At 43.5% G+C, this 21,611-nt stretch overlaps 1 protein-coding gene across 5 annotated transcripts in view; it reads left to right on the top strand.

The window, feature by feature from the left end:
* The window catches only part of BDP1 (B double prime 1, subunit of RNA polymerase III transcription initiation factor IIIB), a 75,627-nt gene that overhangs the window by 17,626 nt on the left and 36,390 nt on the right, over positions 1-21,611 (top strand). For 3 of the 5 annotated variants that reach the window (XM_029058849.2, XM_029058857.2, XM_029058858.2), the window contains exons 8-22: positions 254-308; positions 1,831-1,974; positions 4,581-4,868; positions 6,072-6,213; positions 8,314-8,466; positions 9,313-9,478; positions 11,911-12,068; positions 13,293-13,452; positions 13,621-13,694; positions 15,590-15,791; positions 16,064-16,281; positions 17,052-17,265; positions 18,548-18,762; positions 19,412-19,625; positions 20,949-21,142. In XM_029058849.2, coding sequence (XP_028914682.1) covers positions 254-308; positions 1,831-1,974; positions 4,581-4,868; positions 6,072-6,213; positions 8,314-8,466; positions 9,313-9,478; positions 11,911-12,068; positions 13,293-13,452; positions 13,621-13,694; positions 15,590-15,791; positions 16,064-16,281; positions 17,052-17,265; positions 18,548-18,762; positions 19,412-19,625; positions 20,949-21,142 — 2,597 coding nt within the window. The remainder of the gene's footprint in view (positions 1-253; positions 309-1,830; positions 1,975-4,580; positions 4,869-6,071; positions 6,214-8,313; positions 8,467-9,312; positions 9,479-11,910; positions 12,069-13,292; positions 13,453-13,620; positions 13,695-15,589; positions 15,792-16,063; positions 16,282-17,051; positions 17,266-18,547; positions 18,763-19,411; positions 19,626-20,948; positions 21,143-21,611) is intronic. The other 2 variants (XM_029058855.2, XM_029058856.2) reach the window with 2 other exon arrangements.

Consider the following 21,611-nt stretch of genomic DNA (forward strand, 5'->3'; position numbering starts at 1 on the left):
ACAGTCTTCATTCCCATTTTATCGATGAGGTAACTGAGACACTGCTCAGTCACAGCTGACAGGTGGTGGAGCTGGGATTAGAACCCATGAACTCTGACTCCTAAACCCGTGCCCTTTCCACTGAGCCATGCTGCATTTCTTTGGTGAATCTGTTCCCTTAGCTAAATGTGTATTTTTCCACGACTAATTATCTTTCTTTTTCATGCTTTTTCGTAGTAGAAAATGTTAATTTATTTTTATCTTTTTTTCAAAGAACAAGTTTAAACGGGAGGAAAAAACAAATGGTTGGAGAATTGACAAAGCATTTCGTAAGTAACTTGGCATATATTTTAAAAAAAAAGATTTTTGTAGAATTTGTCATTATCATCAGTGATCATTAGCGGTGTGTATTGAGTGCTTACTTTGTGCAGGGCACTGTACTGAGCTGTCGGGAGAATACAATACATTAGTTGCATAGTGCTCTATTTTTGGATTCAGATTTTTGCACAGTCACACTGCTCCTTCGATAGTGTGGCCCAAACAGATGCATAGTGGTGTTAGAACACTCCCTAAATCCGTAATTACAGTGTGGGCAAAGCATTTATTGAAAAATATGCGTAAGTAATGGCAGAACAGAGTCCATTCTGCCTCCTTAAATCTAGGGGGAAAAAACTGTCCAATTTGCCTTGGAGAGTCAATCAGAACTCACTGAAATATATGCATCTGCATATGCAGTAGCTATACTCCAAATTGTTTTTCTTTTATATGCATGTGAGATGTAGCTTATTTTTCTCTTTCAGTATTCTCTCTCCTTTGCTCTTTCATATAGTTTTATAGCATAATTTCTACTGTTTTGATTTGCTTACCTCCAAGTTCTCATACTTTAAACCAAAACACAGAAGCAGCATGGTCTAGTGGAAATAGCATGGTCCTGGGAGTCAGAGGACCTGGATTCTAATCCCAGCTCTGCCACTTGTCTGCTGTGTGACCTTCGGCAAGTCACTTAACTTCTGTGTTACCTGATCTGTAGAATGGGGAATGAATCCTCCTGCTTAAACTGTGAGCCCCATGTGGGACAGGGACTTTGTCCAACCTGATTATCTTGTGTCTTCCCCCGGCAGTTAGTACAGTGCTTTGCACATAGTAAGTACTTAAGCACCATGAAAAGGAAACACCCACATAATAAATGCTATTATTTTTTTATAAAGCAAAATCAATTTTTCTCGAACACTTACCAGCAAAGTTAAATGAATTCATCATAGGGTTCTAAATGATGACTACTGTGCTAAATCTTTGGAAAGACCAAGTTGGGATCCGGTCCCTTATTAGGTGAATCACCAAGGTAAAGAGTGCACTGCTAATCCCAAAGCCAGTTTGAGTGTGAGGGGAGTGAGTCGTGGTGCCCCCCCAGAGTGGCTTTAGGGAGGTCTGGTCCAGGCCTCGATCAATCACAAGACAAGGGAATCTCCCGGAAGATCAGATCAGTTCTAAATTCACCTCGGGGTTTAGACCCCTTCAAATGGGTCCAAGCTCCATTCCATTTGAAATTCCTGGACCACCCTAGGCTTGAATTTCCAGGGCCCTGGAGCTGAGCTGGTTTGGAGACAGAGCTTTCTGGACCAAAGATGACCTGGGAGTTCAGGACGACCTCCAGGGGAGGCTTAAGGCCAATCCAGGCCAGGCCCGCCTGGATCCGCATTGCCCTTAAGGAATAGATGCCAGGATTGTTTGCCTCACAGTCTGCATTCACTGCAGGCTGCAGAAAAATGCCGTGAATGTGCTGATTAATTTTCTGAATGCAGAAATTTTAAGTCACTTAAGAGCTTTGAGTTTTTTTTCTCTCTTTGACAGAGGAAAAGCGCCCGTTTGACTTCAATTTCTTCGCTCGCTTGCTTGAGAAGGTCCTTGCAGAAGAAGAAAGAAGGAAACAAAAGACTGTTAAAAGTCAAAGCTCAAAAGAGAAAAAACCTTCCAAACCTCAGAAAAAACCCAAAGGTACTTTTCAAAAAAGAAAATTTGCATTAACGCTACCTCGGCCCTGGGAACCTAACGCTTTGGATGGCACATTGTGCTGTAGCCTTTCCTTACACCATCTCCAGCTCTCCCCATTGATCTACATTGTCAAAGCTGCCAGTGACCAAATCAGGGAGTGACGGTCTACAGGAACAGCTCCACCCGAGACCCAGTCTGGGGCAGCATGAAATGGTGTGAGATTCAGTAGCATAACCAAGAACTGCTGAAAAAAAATCTCCCTGGAAACTCCACCAGAGAATGCCGTCAGTGTTGTCTGGCCTTAACGGATCATTTTGACTGTGTCGATGGTTAAATCAGAGCATCAGAAAACCAGTGTTTAAGGATAGGCCCAGCCTTTCCCATGCTGCAACCCAGGCGTCCCCTGTAAATGAGGGGGTAAAAAAAAGAAAAGTCCATGATTCGTTTTTTAGACTAGGATTCTAATACCCTTACTGGAATAATCTCTACAGTAATAGTGATAAAAGCACTAAGAATATCAGTGGGTTTTGACTTTTATCATCTCATTTTCAATCTGGACCCTCTCTTCGAGGTAAAGACAGATTAGAATCCCAATTTAGAAGTGTCATCCAGTCTCCCGAAGTGCAGCCCATGCTCCTTCCACTGCTCAGGTGCTGGTGACTCCTGGAAACCATGCCAGAGAGTGGAATATCAAGCCATTCGGCCTGACTGCCTTGACTCTGACTGCGGCTCGGGTACTGAGAACATAAGGCCGCGACCGCTGCCTTGATCAGGTCAGAGCAGCTGTCCATCCATCTCCGGGGACGGCAACCGGAGGCCGAACCACGTGGTGGCTGGTCTTCCGTGACATCCGTCCCGAGATCGAGGGTTGTCTCAGCTCATAAACTGCCCCCTCCCTCACGGTCTGTAGACTCCATGTCTATAGAAATTTAGCCAAATCCGCCTCGCCCAGACTGCTGCTTTTTGCCTGCCCGATTCCTCGGGAGACTAATTCCAAATGCTTGCCTCCCGCAGCGTGAGGAAATGTTTCCTTTTCTTGAAACCCCAGTTCAGTTGTAGAGCTCCTTTCGGGTGTGCATCTACCACATCTGAGGACAGAACCGTCCTGGCTGCTGCTTTTGGCTTCCGTGTGCTGCCATCTTCTGTGTGCCCCCTGGTTCTGCTTCAGCGCCCTGGAGAGCTTGGGTGGTGGTGTGCACTTGGGGAGCATGGAAGCTTAGAATCTGTGCAAGTCAGGGGAGAGGCTGTATTACCGCTGAGGCCCCATTTAGGACAGCCTATTGCTCTGCTCTGTCACTTTTAGGGCACCCCTGCCCTCCCAGGCCTTCCCACTTGTGGATTGTCCTGGCAACAGAAATGGTTCCTGCTCCCTGTTCCAGGTTACACAGCCTCTTTTTGTGCCGCTGACTTATATGAAGGCATCCTCCATCTAAAGAGCCCTTTGGGGCAGTTTTGTTGTGCCCTCTGGAACATATCTACTGTATTATTTTCATTTTTAAGCAGTAATTCTCATGTTCTGTATACTGCCGTTTGTGGACTCTTGATGAATCCTGGCTCAGCTATTTGTCATGAAAATGGCATTGAAAACAACCAAGGTTATTACCAAGCTTGTGGTCTTCTAAGTATCATTTGCTCAATTTTTTCGATCCTTAACCCTAAGGCAGGGGGGAATATATCTCATTATGACTGTTTGTGATTTACCACGTTTGCTGTGTAACCTGTCTTCTCAAACTTTATCCGTAATTCCTTGAATTTGTGTAGCATGCTTTCTTAGTACTTATCTAATTTTGTCCTCAACTTCTCTGGGGGGTGAGGCAGGTATTATTATCTCCTTGTTGAAAATGAGAGAAGTGAGGCACAGAGAGATTAAGTAACTTGCCTGAGGATACCCAGCAGATCAGTGGCCAAGCTGGGACTAGAATTCAGGCCCTTTCACTCTGACCAGTGTTCTTTCCATTAGACTGCACTCCCTCCCAATTACCCCTGCAGTCTGTAAATTTTACCTGAATTATTCCTTTTTTCATCCTCTCCCTTCACATTCACCCCGACTCCCTCACATTGTGGTCCTTCTGTTTATCCACCTCCCCCTTTTCATATCCAGGCTGCTTGTTGAACACTCACTCTCATGCAGTTTCTCTCTTCTCCTCCCCGACCCTTGCCTGCCCCAAAACTGGGACTACAGCTGTTCTCTACCCCGTCCTGCTGCTGCTTCGTGCTGGAGTTCCCCATTGTCTGCCATAATGGCTGTAACCTCCCCCACAGTCCTTTCATTGAAAACTTTATCTTTACTCAGGGTTTTGAGTTTCAGGGCTTTTCTCCTCAGTTGTACAACTGCAATTTCATGTTTAATGTTCTTAAGTAGATGAAATCTACTTGGCTTTTCAGTGATTTTTGTAAAAGAGATATTTCATGGTTGTTATCTATAAAATTAATGCTAGCCATCACAGTTGTTAGACCTCAGCTTCCCCTGCTTTGCATTTTCCATATTGCTTTAACGTCTCTGTCCACTACTTTTGGAAACCAGGTATGTTTTCAAGACATAAAAAGCCTGAAGGTTTGATTACAAAGCAGCGTAAAAATATTTACATGAACCTGTATTGTTTTTATAGAAAAGGTTGTCAGTACAGAGGTGGATACTGAGGCAAATGGTTCACCGAGTGTTGGAATTGTGAACACAGAAGGAACCGAAAATGCCGAAACTGTTGAGAGAGAGAATGAACAGTCTCTGGATGTTTCAGGACAGGTAGAAGGGCAGACGACAATAGAACCAGCTGTAGCCAAGAAGAAGAGAAAAAGAAAGAAAAATGTTGATAATGATGAGCAGGAAATGGAAAATCTTTCAGTGGAGACCTGTGGCCCTTCAGACCGTTCTACTGAGGAAAAAACCACTAAGAAGAGTAAGTGATCAGTGTGTTTTAGCAGGCGAATGTCTTGCTGGCAGTACTGAACTGCCATACTGAACTGTGGTCCTGGGTAACTTTTGGTGATACTGCTTCGATTTGAGATAACCACCAAATAATATGGGTGTATAGAACTCTGTTTAGCTCTCTGCTAAAGTAAGCTCAGAGTGTACATGGCCTTTTCCCAGCAGATGCGACTCTACTAAAGGAACAATATTGGCACAAATGTAATTTTTCTACATCTAGTAGTAATAGTATTTTACTAGGCCCTTACTGTTTACAGTGCACTGTGCTAAGCATGGAGAAAGACTATACAGGTGGGAATCAGACACAGTTCCTGTCCCTCAGGGGACTCACAATCTAAGGATGTCAAGGTGAAAGGGTCAGAGTGTTGCTCTGAAGGTGATTTTGCTATTGGACTATCTCTGGCTTCTGGAAGCGGCCTAAAAGAGTGTGAATTAATGCAGCTTCAGCAGCCCAAGATGGGTTCCAAAGTTACTTGGCCTCCTTCCCCGGAGACCATCCAATGACTGTATAGGGAGAGACTTTATCCAAATGAAAAGAGACAAGAATAGAGTTTTATCCTTAATTAAAACAAATTTTGCCTATTAGGAAGAGGGGAGGATAGATGTAAAGGAATCTTCACCATGTTAACATTTAATGAGTGAGCCTCCTCAGTTTGCACGGCAGTCTTTTCGGCAGACCAGATGGTACCGAATTCAGGGAATGCTACAAAGAAGGCTCAGCCTCCATCCTTGGAGTTTACAGTTGAGATTAATGTGATGAACCAAATGAGAAGGGGAAGGAGGAAAAAAAATAAATCTACAGATCAGAGAAGTCATCCATCATATACTGTCTGTTTTTAAGATTCAAAGAGTAAAAATTCCACTATTTTTATAAATCAAACATGAAGGATAAATATTGTAGTTCAGTGTTTATGACAGTGTGGTGTTAAGATTTTGGTGGTGTAATATTTAAAATTAGCAGAATTAACATCCTTTTGGTGGGTGGGAAAGTATCAAGAAGATAGAGTCCAGTTTTGTGGCCCAATCAAGAATGCTCCCTCACTTTGCTGTTGTGTTCTACCTGAAAACATGCATTGGGGTAGAATTGAGTGTACTCTCTTTTTTGGATTCCTCAAAGAAATACACGTGACTGTTTTGGCAGTAACATTTTTAATTCTCCAATGTCTGTAAATAGAGAAATGTCATCCCATCGAACCAGTACTCTCTGGTTCAGAAGTCCCAGATGAGCAAGTTGCCTTGGAGGAGCAAGTTTCAAGTACAGATGTACCATTGAGTGAAGAAGTGGAAAATGAAACCAATCTCGCCAGTTCAACAAGGTGATTTAGTGCCTTCAACCAAAATCATTCCATTGGAATAATCATTTTAAAAAGGCTTTGTCCGGGTGCTTTTTATAATAATGGTAAAAAATAGTAATGATGGTATTTGTTAAGGACTTTGTGGCAAGAGCTATACTAAATTCTGAGGTAGATACAAGATAATCTGGTTGGAGACAGTTCCTGTCCTACATGGGGTTCACAGTCTAAGTGGGAGGGGGAGCAGATAAGATAAGTGCCTGGGACAGAGGTGTTAAAAGTAAATGAGCCTTTAAAATAGATATGCAGTTAATTAAAATCTGGCCATGACCAGCACCTATCCACCCGAACTAGTAGGGGAATCAGTGGTGGAAGAAAGTCATATTTATTGAGCACTGACCGTGTTCCAGAACACTGTACTAAACGCTTGGGAGAGTACAATATGACAGAGTTGGTAGACACATTCCCTGCCCACAACTAGCTCATGAAGATAAGATAGATAGAACGTGACACCTAATACAATTGCAGTAGACCAGGTCTACTTCAAAAGTGAACACTTAAGCATTGTAGGGAGCTAGAGTGAAGCAGGAGCCCAGGTTTTTGATTATATTGCTTCCTGGAATCTCCCTACAGCCTAGGTTGCTTTGACTGAGTTTTAGCTACTTTAGGAGAAAGGACTTGATTTGTTGGAAAATTCATTCATTCAGTCGTATTTATTGAGCTCTTACTGTGTGCACAGCACTGTCCTAAGCACTTGAGAAATACAATTCAGCAACGAATAGAGACAATCCCTGCTCATAAGGGGCTCACTGTCTAGAAGTGGGGAGAGAGATATCAAAACAAGTTAAACAGTCATCAGTATCATCATTACAAATAAATAGAATTATAGATATATGCACATCATTAATAAAAATAAATAGAATTATAATTATTAATATGTACATATATACACAAGTGCTGTGGGGCGGGGAGCGGGGGTAGAGCAAAGGGAGTGGGAGCCGAGGAAAAGGGGAGCTTTGTCTGGGAAGGCCTCCTGGAGGAGGTGAGCGATCAGTAAGGCTTTGAAGGGGGGTGTGTGCTATTTTGGTGGATTTGAGGTGGGGGGACATTCCAGGTCAGGTAGGATGTGGGCCAGGGGTCGACGGTGGGACAGGCGAGAATGAGGCACAGTGAGGAGGTTAGTGGAAGAGGAGCAGAGCGTGTGGGCTGGGCCTAGAAGGAGAGAAAGGAGGGTGAGTTAAGAAGGGCTTTAAAGCCAATAGTGAGGAGTTTTTCTTGATACGGAGGTTGATAAGCAGCCACTGGAGATTTTTGAGGAGGAGGGCGACATGCCCAGAATGTTTCTGTAGAAAGATAATCTGGGCAGCAGAGTGAAATATAGACTGAAGTGGAGAGAGGCAGGAGGTTGGGAGATCAGAAAGGAATATCAGAAAGGAAAATCAGTGTGGTTTTGGGCATTGGATTATTACTCATATATGCCTAATTGCTGCAAAAGTAGTCAAACGGTTAGATTTCTAGAAATGGTGGTGAATGCATGAACAAGTTCATTGTGCTTTCTAAAGGTCCCTCGGGGTTTGGATGGGAGATTTTTCCTAGACTGAGAGCTGGTAAAGCCTCTTGCAAAGTGTTTGTTGGAAGTTATTTCTGTTCCATCACTTATGGAATCATCGGCATGATCGACATGTTGTACTACTAGAGGATTCCCAAGTTCCCTATAGCACGTCTGAAACTTATTTAAAACAACTTCATGAAACTCCAGAGACAGAAGATGATCAAACAATCAGAAGATGATCAAACAATCAGTGGTATTTATTGAGCACTTACTATGTGCAGAGCACTGTATTGTGTGCTTGGGAGAGGACAAAAGAATTAGCAGACATGTTCTCTGCCCATAACTAGCTTACACTCTGGAAGGATGCACAAAGCTAGTCTTTAAGTTCTCCAGGCACCATAAGAACTCCAAAACTTCAAATGTGATTCCTTTTGAAATGAGAGATTTCAGAGTTTTTCCAAGTGTTGGCTTCATGTGTTAGAAAACTCTATTTGGACAGGAGCCAAATATGACTAAATGTGCTCATGAAAATGCACTAACAACTGTGATCTCTTTTCCTTATGCTCTTTCAGCAGTCAGGATAGGAGTGTCCCATCAGTAACCGCCGAATCTGCTGAGCCAGATACTTCGTGTTTGCCCCCTTCAAAACCATTGGCTAAGATACTTGAAAAAACTGAAAGTAGTGATAGTGGAGAAAGACCTCAGGATACTGAAACTCAAGGGCCGTAAGTATTCTGCTCTGCATTTATATGGCTGAATTGCCTCATTTCTTGAGCGTAAAATATCCACAGTATGCTGACCTTAATCAGTCAGTCACTATTTGCAGAGCACTACTAAGCACTTGGGAGAGTGCAGTACAAAAAAGTTGGTTGATATGTTCTTTTCCCACAAGATGGGAAAACAGGCATTTAAAATAAATTTCACAGAGTGTGAGGCTGGATTGAAAGAGCTTGGACTGTGATTTTTTGGGTTTGGTTTATTTTTTTGCCCAAGTGACCTGTAGTAGCAAATTTCTAGATGTGAATAGAGATTCGTCTGAAGATTCCTCCTTGGTTTAAACAAAAAGTTCTTGTGTAGCATTTGGGAGATACACCTTTTGGTTACTTGAGTTCTTCAAGGCTTGTTGCTAATAGGCATAAACTCTCCTGAGAATAAAAATGTTTTAGATCCTTAGATCTAAATCTTTTTCTCCATGAAAAGGGGGTTTTGGGTTTTTGACTGTAGGAATTTTTATACAATTTACATGCATTTTTTGTCTTTTCAATATTAGAAGTAAGCAGATCATCATTGGTTTGTTATGCTGTTTAAGTTCCCACTAAAGACCAAGCTCTGGGGAAGATAGAGAATAGTCAGATCGGATCCAGCTTCTGCCCAACACTGAGTTGGGGAGTCTTGTCGCCATATGCATATATTCATATCAAAAGGAGATTTTTCAAGAAAACATTTTGTAATGTTCTGGGTAGGAAGGTGGCAGAAATACTATGTTAGATATGATTTTCCTGTGATCATAAATTAGATTTCATTAAATGTGAATAATGCGAGGATAGTTTAAATGCAGATCTGTTTTTTAGGGAAAATGAAAAGACTGAAGGTCATAAGCCAGCAGTGAGAGGCCGTCTTCAAAGACCTAAACCTAACTTGTCAAGAGCAATTGGGAAGAAAGCAAGACCTCCTCAAGACAAAGCTGAAGCAGAGAACCAGATTTCTTTTCCAGCACCTCCAGGGGATACTGATAAGGTATGGGATAGGAAATAATTGAGAAAAGATAAGCACTTTTTTCCCAAATGATTTACAATACATTTCCATACGTATATTTGGCCGCATTTGAAGGTAAAGCCACTGACAATGAAATTGACTCATGCTGAGGTGTGCTTGTGTGTGCGTTTGTGTAAAAAGACTAGTGCAGGACCCACAGTCCTGGTTGAGTTGTGCACGCACAAAGACTGACCATTGTTGTGCTGTCATATCTGTTGCTTTAAGCACTGCGTATCTTTGCTGAGTTATTCATTCAGTCGTATTTATTCAGTCATATTTTGAACGCTTACTGTTTGTTCATTCATTCATTCATTCATTCAATAGTATTTATTGAGCGCTTACTATGTGCAGAGCACTGTACTAAGCGCTTGGGATGAACAAGTCGGCAACAGATAGAGACAGTCCCTGCCGTTTGACGGGCTTACAGTCTAATCGGGGGAGACGGACAGACAAGAACAATGGCACTAAACGGCGTCAAGGGGAAGAACATCTCGTAAAAACAATGGCAACTAAATAGAATCAAGGCGATGTACAATTCATTAACAAAATAAATAGGGTAACGAAAATATATACAGTTGAGCGGACGGGTACAGTGCTGTGGGGATGGGAAGGGAGAGGTGGAGGAGCAGAGGGAAAAGGGGAAAATGAGGCTTTAGCTGCGGAGAGGTAAAGGGGGGATGGCAGAGGGAGTAGAGGGGGAAGAGGAGCTCAGTCTGGGAAGGCCTCTTGGAGGAGGTGATTTTTAAGTAAGGTTTGAAGAGGGAAAGAGAATCAGTTTGGCGAAGGTGAGGAGGGAGGGCGTTCCAGGACCGCGGGAGGACGTGACCCAGGGGTCGACGGCGGGATAGGCGAGACCGAGGGACGGCGAGGAGGTGGGCGGCAGAGGAGCGGAGCGTGCGGGGTGGGCGGTAGAAAGAGAGAAGGGAGGAGAGGTAGGAAGGGGCAAGGTGATGGAGAGCCTTGAAGCCTAGAGTGAGGAGTTTTTGTTTGGAGCGGAGGTCGATAGGCAACCACTGGAGTTGTTTAAGAAGGGGAGTGACATGCCCAGATCGTTTCTGCAGGAAGATGAGCCGGGCAGCGGAGTGAAGAATAGACCGGAGCGGGGCGAGAGAGGAGGAAGGGAGGTCAGAGAGAAGGCTGACACAGTAGTCTAGCCGGGATATAACGAGAGCCCGTAATAGTAAGGTAGCCGTTTGGGTGGAGAGGAAAGGGCGGATCTTGGCGATATTGTAGAGGTGAAACCGGCAGGTCTTGGTAACGGATAGGATGTGTGGGGTGAACGAGAGGGACGAGTCAAGGATGACACCGAGATTGCGGGCCTGCGGGACGGGAAGGATGGTCGTGCCATCCACGGTGATGGAGAAGTCTGGGAGCGGACCGGGCTTGGGAGGGAAGATGAGGAGCTCAGTCTTGCTCATGTTGAGTTTTAGGTGGCGGGCAGACATCCAGGTGGAGACGTCCCGGAGGCAGGAGGAGATGCGAGCCTGAAGGGAGGGGGAGAGGACAGGGGCGGAGATGTAGATCTGCGTGTCATCTGCGTAGAGATGGTAGTCAAAGCCGTGAGAGCGAATGAGTTCACCGAGGGAGTGAGTGTAAATGGAGAACAGAAGAGGGCCAAGAACTGACCCTTGAGGAACTCCAACAGTTAAAGGATGGGAGGGGGAGGAGGCTCCAGCGTAGGAGACCGAGAATGATCGGCCAGAGAGGTAAGAGGAGAACCAGGAGAGGACAGAGTCCGTGAAGCCAAGGTGAGATAAGGTACGGAGGAGGAGGGGATGGTCGACAGTGTCAAAGGCAGCAGAGAGGTCAAGGAGGATCAGAATGGAGTAGGAGCCATTGGATTTGGCAAGAAGGAGGTCATGGGTGACCTTAGAGAGAGCAGTCTCGGTAGAGTGGAGGGGACGGAAGCCAGATTGGAGGGGGTCTAGGAGAGAATGGGAGTTAAGGAATTCTAGGCATCGATTGTAGACGACTCGTTCTAAGATTTTGGAAAGGAAGGGTAGTAGGGAGATAGGACGATAACTGGAGGGGGAAGTGGGGTCGAGAGCGGGTTTGCAAAGCACATTACTAAGCACTTGGGAGTGTACAATACAACAAGAACAAAAAGACACTTTCCCTGCCCACAACGAGCTCACAGTCTAGAGGGGGAGACAGACATTTATATAAATGAATTAATAATGGATTTATCCATATATGCTGGGGGGATGGGAGGGAGGATGAATGAAGGGAGCAAGTCAGGGTAATGCAGAAGGGAGTGGGAGGAGAGGAGAGCTTAGTCAGGAAAGGCTCCTTGGAGGAGCCTTCTTGAACACAGGCTTTCTGAATGCAGTCACTGAATGCAGAAAAATCTCTTGGGGGTTTTTGCCAGTCACTTCATGTACTGGCAGGTTAATGTTCTAATGTTAAATTCCCAGTGTCTTTTGGAAAAAAATGAGACTAGTACTCCCGGAAGTACCGAAAAGGAGATCTCAGAAAGAGAAAGCAAAGATGACCCATCTGGAAGCAACACATCGGAAATTCCTGGAGAAAACACCCCGGAAAGAGAAGACAAGGAGGTCGAAACGAAGTCTCAGTAAGTATTCAGGGAGTAAGCGGTAGCTTTAAACACACATCATCATGTGGTTGTTACATCATCAGGATGATAAAGGTAACTTTGGAACTTAGTTGCTACTGTTCTTGCAGTTGACACTTGAGAATTCCTATTCTGGGGACATTTGAAAAATTAGCGATTCATGTCACGTTCCCAACCATATAGGTCATTCAGATAAGTTGCTTTTTAGAAAGCGGGTAGGCTGCTTGTTGGCAAGCAATGTGACTTGTGTTCTTTGATATTTTCTTAAGCACTTAATATGGCATATTGCACTCAGGGATTAAGTGCCATTACTATTATCTCTTCCGAGAAAAGAAAATTCTGAGTTGCAAAAGTTATACTCAGGAAAAGGAGAAAGAAGCCAATCAGTAGACATAAAATACATTTAAGACTACTTTCTTTCATCTTTTAACCACCCACTATTCGACTGTTTCAAAGTCGGGGGGAAAACCCAGCTAGGAGAGATGGTTCTTGAGGAAGGTACCTCCCAGATGTTGTTTTAGCCCTCAGTAGCCTCTTTGAGAACAAGTAGTAGCTGAATCAGATGAGAGAAAATTGACATTAAAAACCTTGAGCCTAATTCTCCCAGTGTCCATAATTACTCTCTAATAAGAAGTGTAACCCTTTAGGAGGAGGATTAACTCTTTCAGACTACTGTGGTTCTTCTGTGTTGTGCTTTGGGCTACTGCATATAGTGCATTGGGCTACTGAAATACACCGTATGTCTCTTCATACTCCAGTGAGAGTATAAATTTAGGCACTGGGACAGTTGGGTTCTCTCTTAATACCATTCAGTAGTCATAGATAGTAGTCGAAATGATCCGATTTGGCTTTCCTTGTGACTATATATAGAGAAGCAGCGTGGCTTAGTGGAAAGAGCATGGGCTTGGGAGTCAGAGGTCATGGGTTCTAATCCTGGCTCCACCACTTGTCAGCGGTGTGACTTTGGGCAAGTCACTTAACTTCTTTGTCTCAGTTACCTCATCTATAAAAAGGAGATTAAGACTGTGAACCCCACTTGAGACAACCTGGTAATCTTGTATCTATCCCAGTGCTTACAACAGTGCTCGACACATAGTAAGCGCTTAACTAATATTATTATTACTATTATTATTAATATTACATTAATACATTACATTATTATTACTATGAAAGGGATGTGACAGTAAAGGCATCACTTTAATTTTTGATTTTTGTTCACTCTAGGAAAACAGAAAATGTTGCTTCTGATAAACAAGGAGCGACGGGCTCCCCGCAGAAAGTCACATCCAGTGGAGAAAAAGCCCTCGAGAAGATGGATGTCCCCCTCCTTGATGTCGAAGATGGCAAGAACGTTCCAGCAGGACTCGCGGCAGGAGTTGAAAAGGTGCTTAGGGGGAACAAAGTTATCAGATCAACCTATTTGGCTCCTTATGCAACATTCAGTGAATTATGCTTTGAGCTATAAAAGATCGTGAAGAAATCATCTCTTCTGACTTCTTGAATACTACTGTTCCTGGTCCTTTGTTTATTGATCTTTTGTTTTAATTCTCAGAATGCTGATGAACTTGGCACTGCAGGAGAAGAGGCTACAAAAGAACACGACATAGTGCCAGAAACTGAGGCCGCGTAAGTGTTTTGGGCATTAGGTAGAGATTGAGCTAGAGCAGCCCTAGATGCAAGCAATAGGATTACTTGAGTGCTTACTCTGTACTAAGCACTATGCCAAGACCCCGGAAGAGTTTAAGAATTAGTAGATCCTGTCCCTGTCCTGGTGGAGTTTACAGTTTTGAAGGACGGGGAGACGGTACCTTACCTGCATTAACCCAGGATATGTTTGGTTGCTGTCCAAAAATGTGAAAGCATGGAGTCAAAAACTTCTCCATGAACCAACCAAATAATATTTTAGTGTTAGTAAGTGCCTTGGTGTTTCTTTAGGGTAGTTTCCGTGTATGTGATCGTGTTGGTTATGTGTCTTTGCAGTCTGGAAATGGTCAAATCTTACAGGCCCCGATTGAGTGCTCAAGTCAAACACTAATTATAATGATGAGGTGCTTTTTCAAGAAAACCAGGATGTTGGGTGGCATTTAGAAAGAACTTCTACCACCTAGGGAAATTTGAAAGATGGGTTTATCAGCCTTCTAGAACTTTTACTAGCCCATAACCCTTTACAAAGAATACTGTGGTAGATACTCCTGCCTGTTGTGTATGGTATTTGTTAAGTTCTTACTGTGTGCCAGCTAGTGTGTAAGCAATTGCAGCAGGCCCTGGCCTCCAGGACAAACTCCCAAATCGCGGGATGGACTGGAATATAAAGAGCGTGAATCAAAGGTCCTTTTATTCAGCTAACTTTAGGGGCTGGACAGATGACGGGGTGATTTCCTTTCATTTGAAAAGAGGGTGAAAGACAGAAAGATGGGCAATGGGAAAGGAGATTAGAAAAAATAGGGTAGGGGAAGATGCTGTGGGGTGTTTAGTCAGAAATAATTGAGTTATGGGAAGCAGATTGGCATACTGGAAAAAAGCAGCAGGCCATCACAGGGCCTGGGTTATAATTCTGGCTCTGCCACTTTGGTTTTTTTTAATGGTTTGTAAGTGCTTACTCTGTGCCAAGCACTGTACTAAGCACAGGGTAGATACAAGCTAATCAGGTTGGACACAGTCCATTTCCCATATTGGCTCACTCTTAATCTCCATTTTACAGGTGAGGGAACTGAGGCCCAGAGAAGTTAAGTGACTTGCCCAAGGTCACATGTCAGGCAAATGGCAGAACTGGGATTAGAACCCAGGTCCTCTTATTCGCAGGCCTGTACTCTTTCCTTTAGGCCATGCTGCTTGCTGTGTGACCTTGGCTAAGTCACTTAACTTCTCTGTTTCTCAGTTTCCTCAACTGTAAATGGGATTCAGTACCTGTTTTCCCTCCTATTTAGACTTTAAGCCCCTATGTAGGACAGGGACTTTGTCCATCCTGATCAGCTTGTGTCTACCCCAGTGCTTAGAACAGTGCTTGACACAAAGTAAACAAGACAATAAAAAAAGCCCTTAGTATTATAGGATCCCTTGGCTTCTTTCAACCTTTTGCTGATGCAGCACAATTACTTAGTAAAGAGCCGCTATATACATCCTGAATGGTTCTTACATCCTGAATACATGACTTAGTGGAAAGGGATGAGCTTGAGAGTCAGGGGACCTGGGTTCTAATCCTGGCACTTGTTTGCTTTGTGACCTTGGGCAAATCTATGAACTTCTCTATGCCTCAGTTCCCTCACCTGCAAAATATTCAATATCTCTTCTCCCTCCCATGTAGACTGTGAGCCCCGTGTGGGAACTGATTATCTCGTATCTTCCCCAGTGCTTAGTACAGTGCTTGGCACTTAACAAATACCACAATTATTGCAGAACCAGATAATTTACATTCCCTAGTGAGAGTGACTACAACGAAAAAGAAAAGCATCTAACTCAGAACAATTTTTCAAGAATGGAATAGTGGTTAAGTAATTGCTATGCATTTGATTGTTCTTTAGTATCATTCAGGAAAACCGAAGAGCAGATTCTGAAGAAGAAAAGAAGTTAGATGCAGTCAAGCCGGCCCCCATTGGACGAAGCAGATTCCAAAGACCAAAGCCAAATTTGGGGAGAGCTATTGGGAGAAAAGAAGTGGAGAGCAAGATCAAAGCAAAAACCTTAGGGCTAGAACATAATGCAAGCTTGCCCTCTTCACCAAAAGTAAGAATCATAAATGATTCAAAATGAATGAACCCATATGTACTGTATTCCTTTTTTATAATTCAGATTCTTCCTTTGGGAACAGTCTGTGAATTTTTTTTTCTTTGTGACTCTGTATACCTGAAATGTTCCTGAATTTGCTGCTGCAGTAGATACTTACGAAACTGGGGACTGGAAAATGAAATTCTAATCACCCTATTATTTGTTTTTTTTCCCCTGAAAATCAGAATGCATTCATATTCTGATTGTTGTCTCTGATTTTGTGTTAAAAGCCTTCATCTGAAAAAGAAGAGGAGATTCTTTCAGGCTCTCAGACATCTGAAAAAGTCTGCTCAGCAGTACCTGTCAAGATAAGCTCTTCTCAGGAAAAGAGCGAGAGTTTGACAAAATTGCCAACACCTGAAGCATCAGTGGAATGTGGTGGTCATCTAGAACAGTCTTCAAGTCCTGCACAGACTTCTCTGGAGGAAGATCCGGTTCAACCTCTAAGGTGCCATTTACTATATTGTTGTCAGCTAGTAACCTACTTCATTCACCTTGCTAAGATTTTCTTTTAAATATATTTCATATATTGGTATCATTTTAAGCAAATTTGTCCTAAAAAAAGGCTCAGATTCAACTGGTTCAATTTTCATAGCACCAAAGGAGGCAGCAATGGAGCCACTCACTGCTGCTGTAGCTGCATCAGCAGGATGAGTGGAGAGGTGAGAGGGGAGGAGGTAATTCTTCTCCACACTCCACTGCCCTCACCTGGTGGTAAGGCTTCCAGTGGAGGAGGACTCACGGAAAGGCCTCTAAGCGTAAAAAGATGGGGGCAACTAAGAGAGGCTCTTGAGAAGGACACCTTTTGGGTGTGGTTGATGTGCCCTGGGCCTCCTAGTTTTGCTACTTTTGCTGTCCCATCAGGTGGGTGCACAGTGCATTTTGTTGACCTCATGCATGGGTAGCTAATGGAACTCTTAAATGAGAGATGGGTAGAAGCTAGTTGAGTGCCTTTGACTTCCTTTGCCTCAGTTTTAAATGAGTGTCTAGGTGCTGACTTTTGAAGATTATTCCCCCTAGAAGTTTGTCATCATGGGCTTTGAGAACTATTTCTTGCCTTTTCTTTTCCACATACTACGCAGTTAAAATAATTGGTGTGGCTCAAATACTAAGGACCTCGAGATGAAGATCCCTCAGAAGTTTTCCAAACTGTCACTTCTTCTAACTGAAACACTTTCCAAGTTGACATTCTCCTTCTTAAACGATTCTCTTTTACAGCTCCAGGGTAAAGTCCAGTTCACAAGAAGGCAAAAGGCCAGGTGCTGTCCAACCAGCACGGCTACTGAGGGGTCGAATGCAAAGGCTGAAGCCAAATGTAGAAAGGGCTGTTAGCAGGCTAAAAGTGCCCGTGATCCAGGAGAAAACTGGAACTGAGGAAGAAGAGAAAATCATCCAGCCGGAGAACCAGTCCACCATTCTTCCCACCCCAGATGTAAGTACGCATCCCCCTTTCTCAAGAAGAGACATCCTTGGTCCCGGGGATAATCTATAGAAATATGATTGTCTAGTACTATAATCTGCTCATTTTATGAAATAAACTGAAAGCTCTAGTCATGGACCAGGTTAGACTCTGGTTTCTAAGTAGAGTGCAGTGTCCTTGAGTTATGGATGAATTGCACAGTAGTATGGTTTGCTTTTATTGTGTAGATGAAATCGGTGAAATTTATGAGCCTAACTTTTAGATTGAGATTGTGTAGAGGGAGCTGCTGTCCAAAGTGGAAGCTATTTAGTTCAAATTGGCACTGGTCATGTCCAGACACCGATGCCTCACTCTTTAAAGAAAATAGTGCCATTCTCACAAAGCATGCAGGCTCCCTTTGAACACGGCTTTCATTGCTAAGAGAGAGAGCTGGAGCAAACCATTCTTGTATCTGTACTTTTTATCAAAAATGATCATTAGTACTATTATTATATTTAAGCACTTATGTGCCAAGCATTATACTGAGCCTTGGAGTAGTCACAAGATAATCAGGTAGGACACCGTCCCTATTCCACATGGGATTCATGGTCTAAGCAGGAGCAAGAGCAGGAATTTAATCCCCATTTTACAATTGAGGAAGCTGAGGCACCAAGAAGCTAAGTGACTTGTCCATGGTCACATAGGCAAGTGGCAGAACTGCGATTAGAAACCAGGCCCTCTGACTCCCAGGACTGTAGAAGCAGCATGGCCTAGTGGCAAGAGCACGGGCTTGGGAGTCAGAGGACTTGGATTCTAATCTCGGCTCCACCACTTGTCTGCTTTGTGACCATGGACAAGTCACTTAACTTCTCTGTGCCTCAGTTGCATCATCTGCCAAATGGGGATTAAGACGAAACCCATGTGGGGCAGGGACTGTGTTCATCCTGGTTACCTTGCATCTATCCCAGTCAAGCAGTGCCTGGCACATAGTAAGCGCTTAACAAATACCAACATTGTTATTATTTCCACTGGGTCATGCCACTTCCTTGTAACTTGGAGCGCAAGTCTGTTATTCCTTGCTAAATTATGCTCTGCCCAGGATACCCACCATCTTGGTGATAATGCAGGACCTTTGTTATGTGAACATTTGTTGGAATTTTGAAACCTGCAAGTTTCTTTTCCCTCAAAGGACTGGTTTTTTAATTAGATCTTTCCTATTTGTGCCTCCCTTCCTTGCATCCCTCCCCCCCACCCCCCAGGATAATGTATTGCATTATGAAACTGTTGAACACATTTTTACATTATTCTTTTTAAGACTGCACTGCAAATTGAAGAAGAGCCTCCATCCAAAAACACAGATTGCCAGATTAGGCCAGAGGCTGAGAAAGAGGTCCTGTGTCCCCTCACTATCCAGAGTGACAGTGAGCTGAAGGCCTCAAAAACAATTTCCAATTGTGAGGAAGTACCAAGTCAGAAGGAGGATTTCAGCAAGGAAACTGTTCTGGGAGAGCCTTCTCAGAAATCTCCAAGGTAAATTGGGTGAAACTGGCAACGTTTTACAGTTCACTGCTGTTCTGTACGGTTGGATCAATGCAGATAAGGGGGCATGTTTAAACTGAGTTTGAAAGAAGAATTTGTTCAAATTCATGGATGAGATTTAGCATGGTTATTTTAGGGAAAATTGGAAGATAGAGGAAAATGTTAGGGATTTTAGAATGCTTAAGCGGAGTTGTTAAGAGTGATTGTGAGGGCAGGGAACAAGGAGGGAAGCCATCACACTGTTGTTCCAAGCATTCTTTGTTAATGTTGATTGATACAGAATACTTTCCGTGGATGGATCATTGGCCTGAGCTAGGATGGCATTATTTGTCTTATGTTAAGTGCTAGCTTCTAATTCTGCCTCTACCACCTGTTTGCCGTGTGACCTTGTGAGGGAGAAGGGTTTAATCTCCATTTTACAAATGAGGAAACTGAGGCACAGAGAAGTTAAATGATTTATTTACCCAAGGTGTCACAGCAGGCAAGTGACAGAGCTGGGATTAAGACCCAGGTCCTCTGACTCCCATGTCCCACTAGACCACCCTGCTCCCTTAAAGTAGTAGCTCAATAAACAGTATGTTGAGTTTATGAATTTAGGGCATAAGCCTGCTCTAATACTTGATTGTGTATCTTTTGGCAGTGTTCAAGAAGGCAACAAACTAAGTCGCCTTAAACCAACATTACCAGCAAGGAGCCGGTTTCCGAGGCCAAAACCAAAGATAGGAAGAGCGTCTGGCCACAAAGAAAGTAGCATTCCGGAAAAGACGTTAACAGAAGAGATGAGTGTAATCGAGACAACTGAGATTACTTTGAAGCCACATGAAGAGGAATGCATTTCTGGTCCTTCTATAGGTGTAAGTTCTGGAGTCTGGCTTTTCTGTTTTAGGTTTTGAAAAAATTTCCTTCAGGCAATCTTTGCAGTAGCTCTATTTGTGAACACTTTCTGATCTCCTTCCTGATCTCCCATCCTCCTGTCTCTCCCTGCTTCAGTCTATACTTCACTCTGGTGCCCAGATTATCTTTCTATAGAAACGCTCTGGGCATGTCACTCCCCTCCTCAAAAATCTCCAGTGGTTGCCTGTCAACCATCACCTGAAGCAAAAATTCCTCACTCTTGGCTTCAAAGCTCTTCATCCCCTTGCCCCCTCCTACCTCACCTCCCTTCTCTCCTTCTACAGCCCAGCCCACACACTCTGCTCCTCTGCCGCTCACCTCTTCACGGTGCCTCGTTCTCACCTGTCCCTCCGTTGACCCCTGGTCCACATCCTACCTCTGTCCTGGAACGCCCTCCCTCCTCACATCTGCCAAACTAGCTCTCTTCTCCTCTTCAAAGTCCTACTGAGCTCCCCTCTTCCAGGAGGCCTTCCCAGAGTGAGCCCCCCTTTTCCTCTGCTCCTCCTCCCCTCCTCATCGCCCCTACTCCCCATCTCTGCTTTCCCCACTTCCCCTCCCCACAGCACTTGTGTATATTTGTACATATTTATTGCTCTATTTATTTTATTAATGATGTGTATATAATTCTGTTTATTTTGAGGGTATTGATGCCTGTCTACTTGTTTTGGTTTGTTGTCTGTCTCCCCACTTCTAGACTGTGAGCCCATTGTTGGGTAGGGATTGTATCTATCTGTTGCCAAATTGTACTTCCCAAGTGGTTAGTACGGTGCTCTGCACCACAGTAAGCGCTCAATAAATACTATCGAATGAAGAAATGAACTTCAAGAGGACGTTAACAGAACAGTGTTCTTCTGATTCTTCTCTTTAAGCTTACTAATTTAGGGTCTGGTTTTTACACCCTTGTACTGGAAACAGTAGAAAGTACAGCTAAGAGGTAGAGCTAGAAGGTGAGCTAGAGGGCGTGAAAAGGTGAGGTGCAGGGAGTGAAGAGAGGGGAGACGTAAAATGGAGAAAGTAGGTAAGAGTCCCGTTCTTAAATACAGTGTGTTTGTGAGGAAAAATAGCACCTATGATTTAAGGAAAGGTACTAGGAATTAGAAATCGGTTAATATAGGCTAAATTAAAATAAATCATTCTTTTTTCTCCGGGAACAATTCTAGAATGCTTTTCTTTTGAAGGGTAGCCTTCACTCTATGGAGCATATTACTATACTGTAATCATCAGAGCTTGTCTGTGATTGAGATGGAAATGCACCGATATAAAACCGTAATTATCTTTTCTAGAGCAAACCAAGTTGTGAAGTCCCATCATCCTTGGGAGCATTTCTGGAAACAGTTACAGCTAGCTCCGAAAAGGATCCTGGAGTTCAGACGAGAACGAAGTCTTTAGAGGAGCCAGTGGGCTCAGAGGGCTGTGAAGAAATCAAGGGAACTCAATCTGAAGATGTTCTAGAGAAGGCTTCTGATGCTTCTAAAAGGTATAAGGGTTTCTGAGTGGTTATATGTCCAAGGATCACATATGTTTCTGTGTTGTTTATAATGTACACCTGGTATGGAGCTTCCAGCTTTTCATTTAGGGTGTGGAATTGGAAGGTTTTTGCCGGGAATAAGCGTGAAGTAGCTGGGGAGGGGTTTGCAGGCTTTGAAGAGCACCTAGATGAATAAAATGCTTTGGGTCTTTCTAGGCTTGCTACACTTTTTTTTTTAAAGAAATATAAACCACAAATTTTTGAAGTATATTGACCTTTATAGCCATAAGCTAAGGAATTTCTCATCCATGTTTATTTTACAAGTTTTTTTTAAAAATGAATGTCTTTGGAAGTAATGTATCTGAAGGGAAAGTCAATGGGCTGGGAGACGGGAGAACCGGGTTCTAACCCCTCTTTACCACTTGTCTGCTCTGTGACCTAGTGCCAGCCACTTAACTTTTGTGTGTCTGTTTCCTCA

This window comes from Ornithorhynchus anatinus, chromosome 1 (assembly GCF_004115215.2).
Source record: "Ornithorhynchus anatinus isolate Pmale09 chromosome 1, mOrnAna1.pri.v4, whole genome shotgun sequence".
Lineage (NCBI taxonomy): Eukaryota > Metazoa > Chordata > Mammalia > Monotremata > Ornithorhynchidae > Ornithorhynchus > Ornithorhynchus anatinus.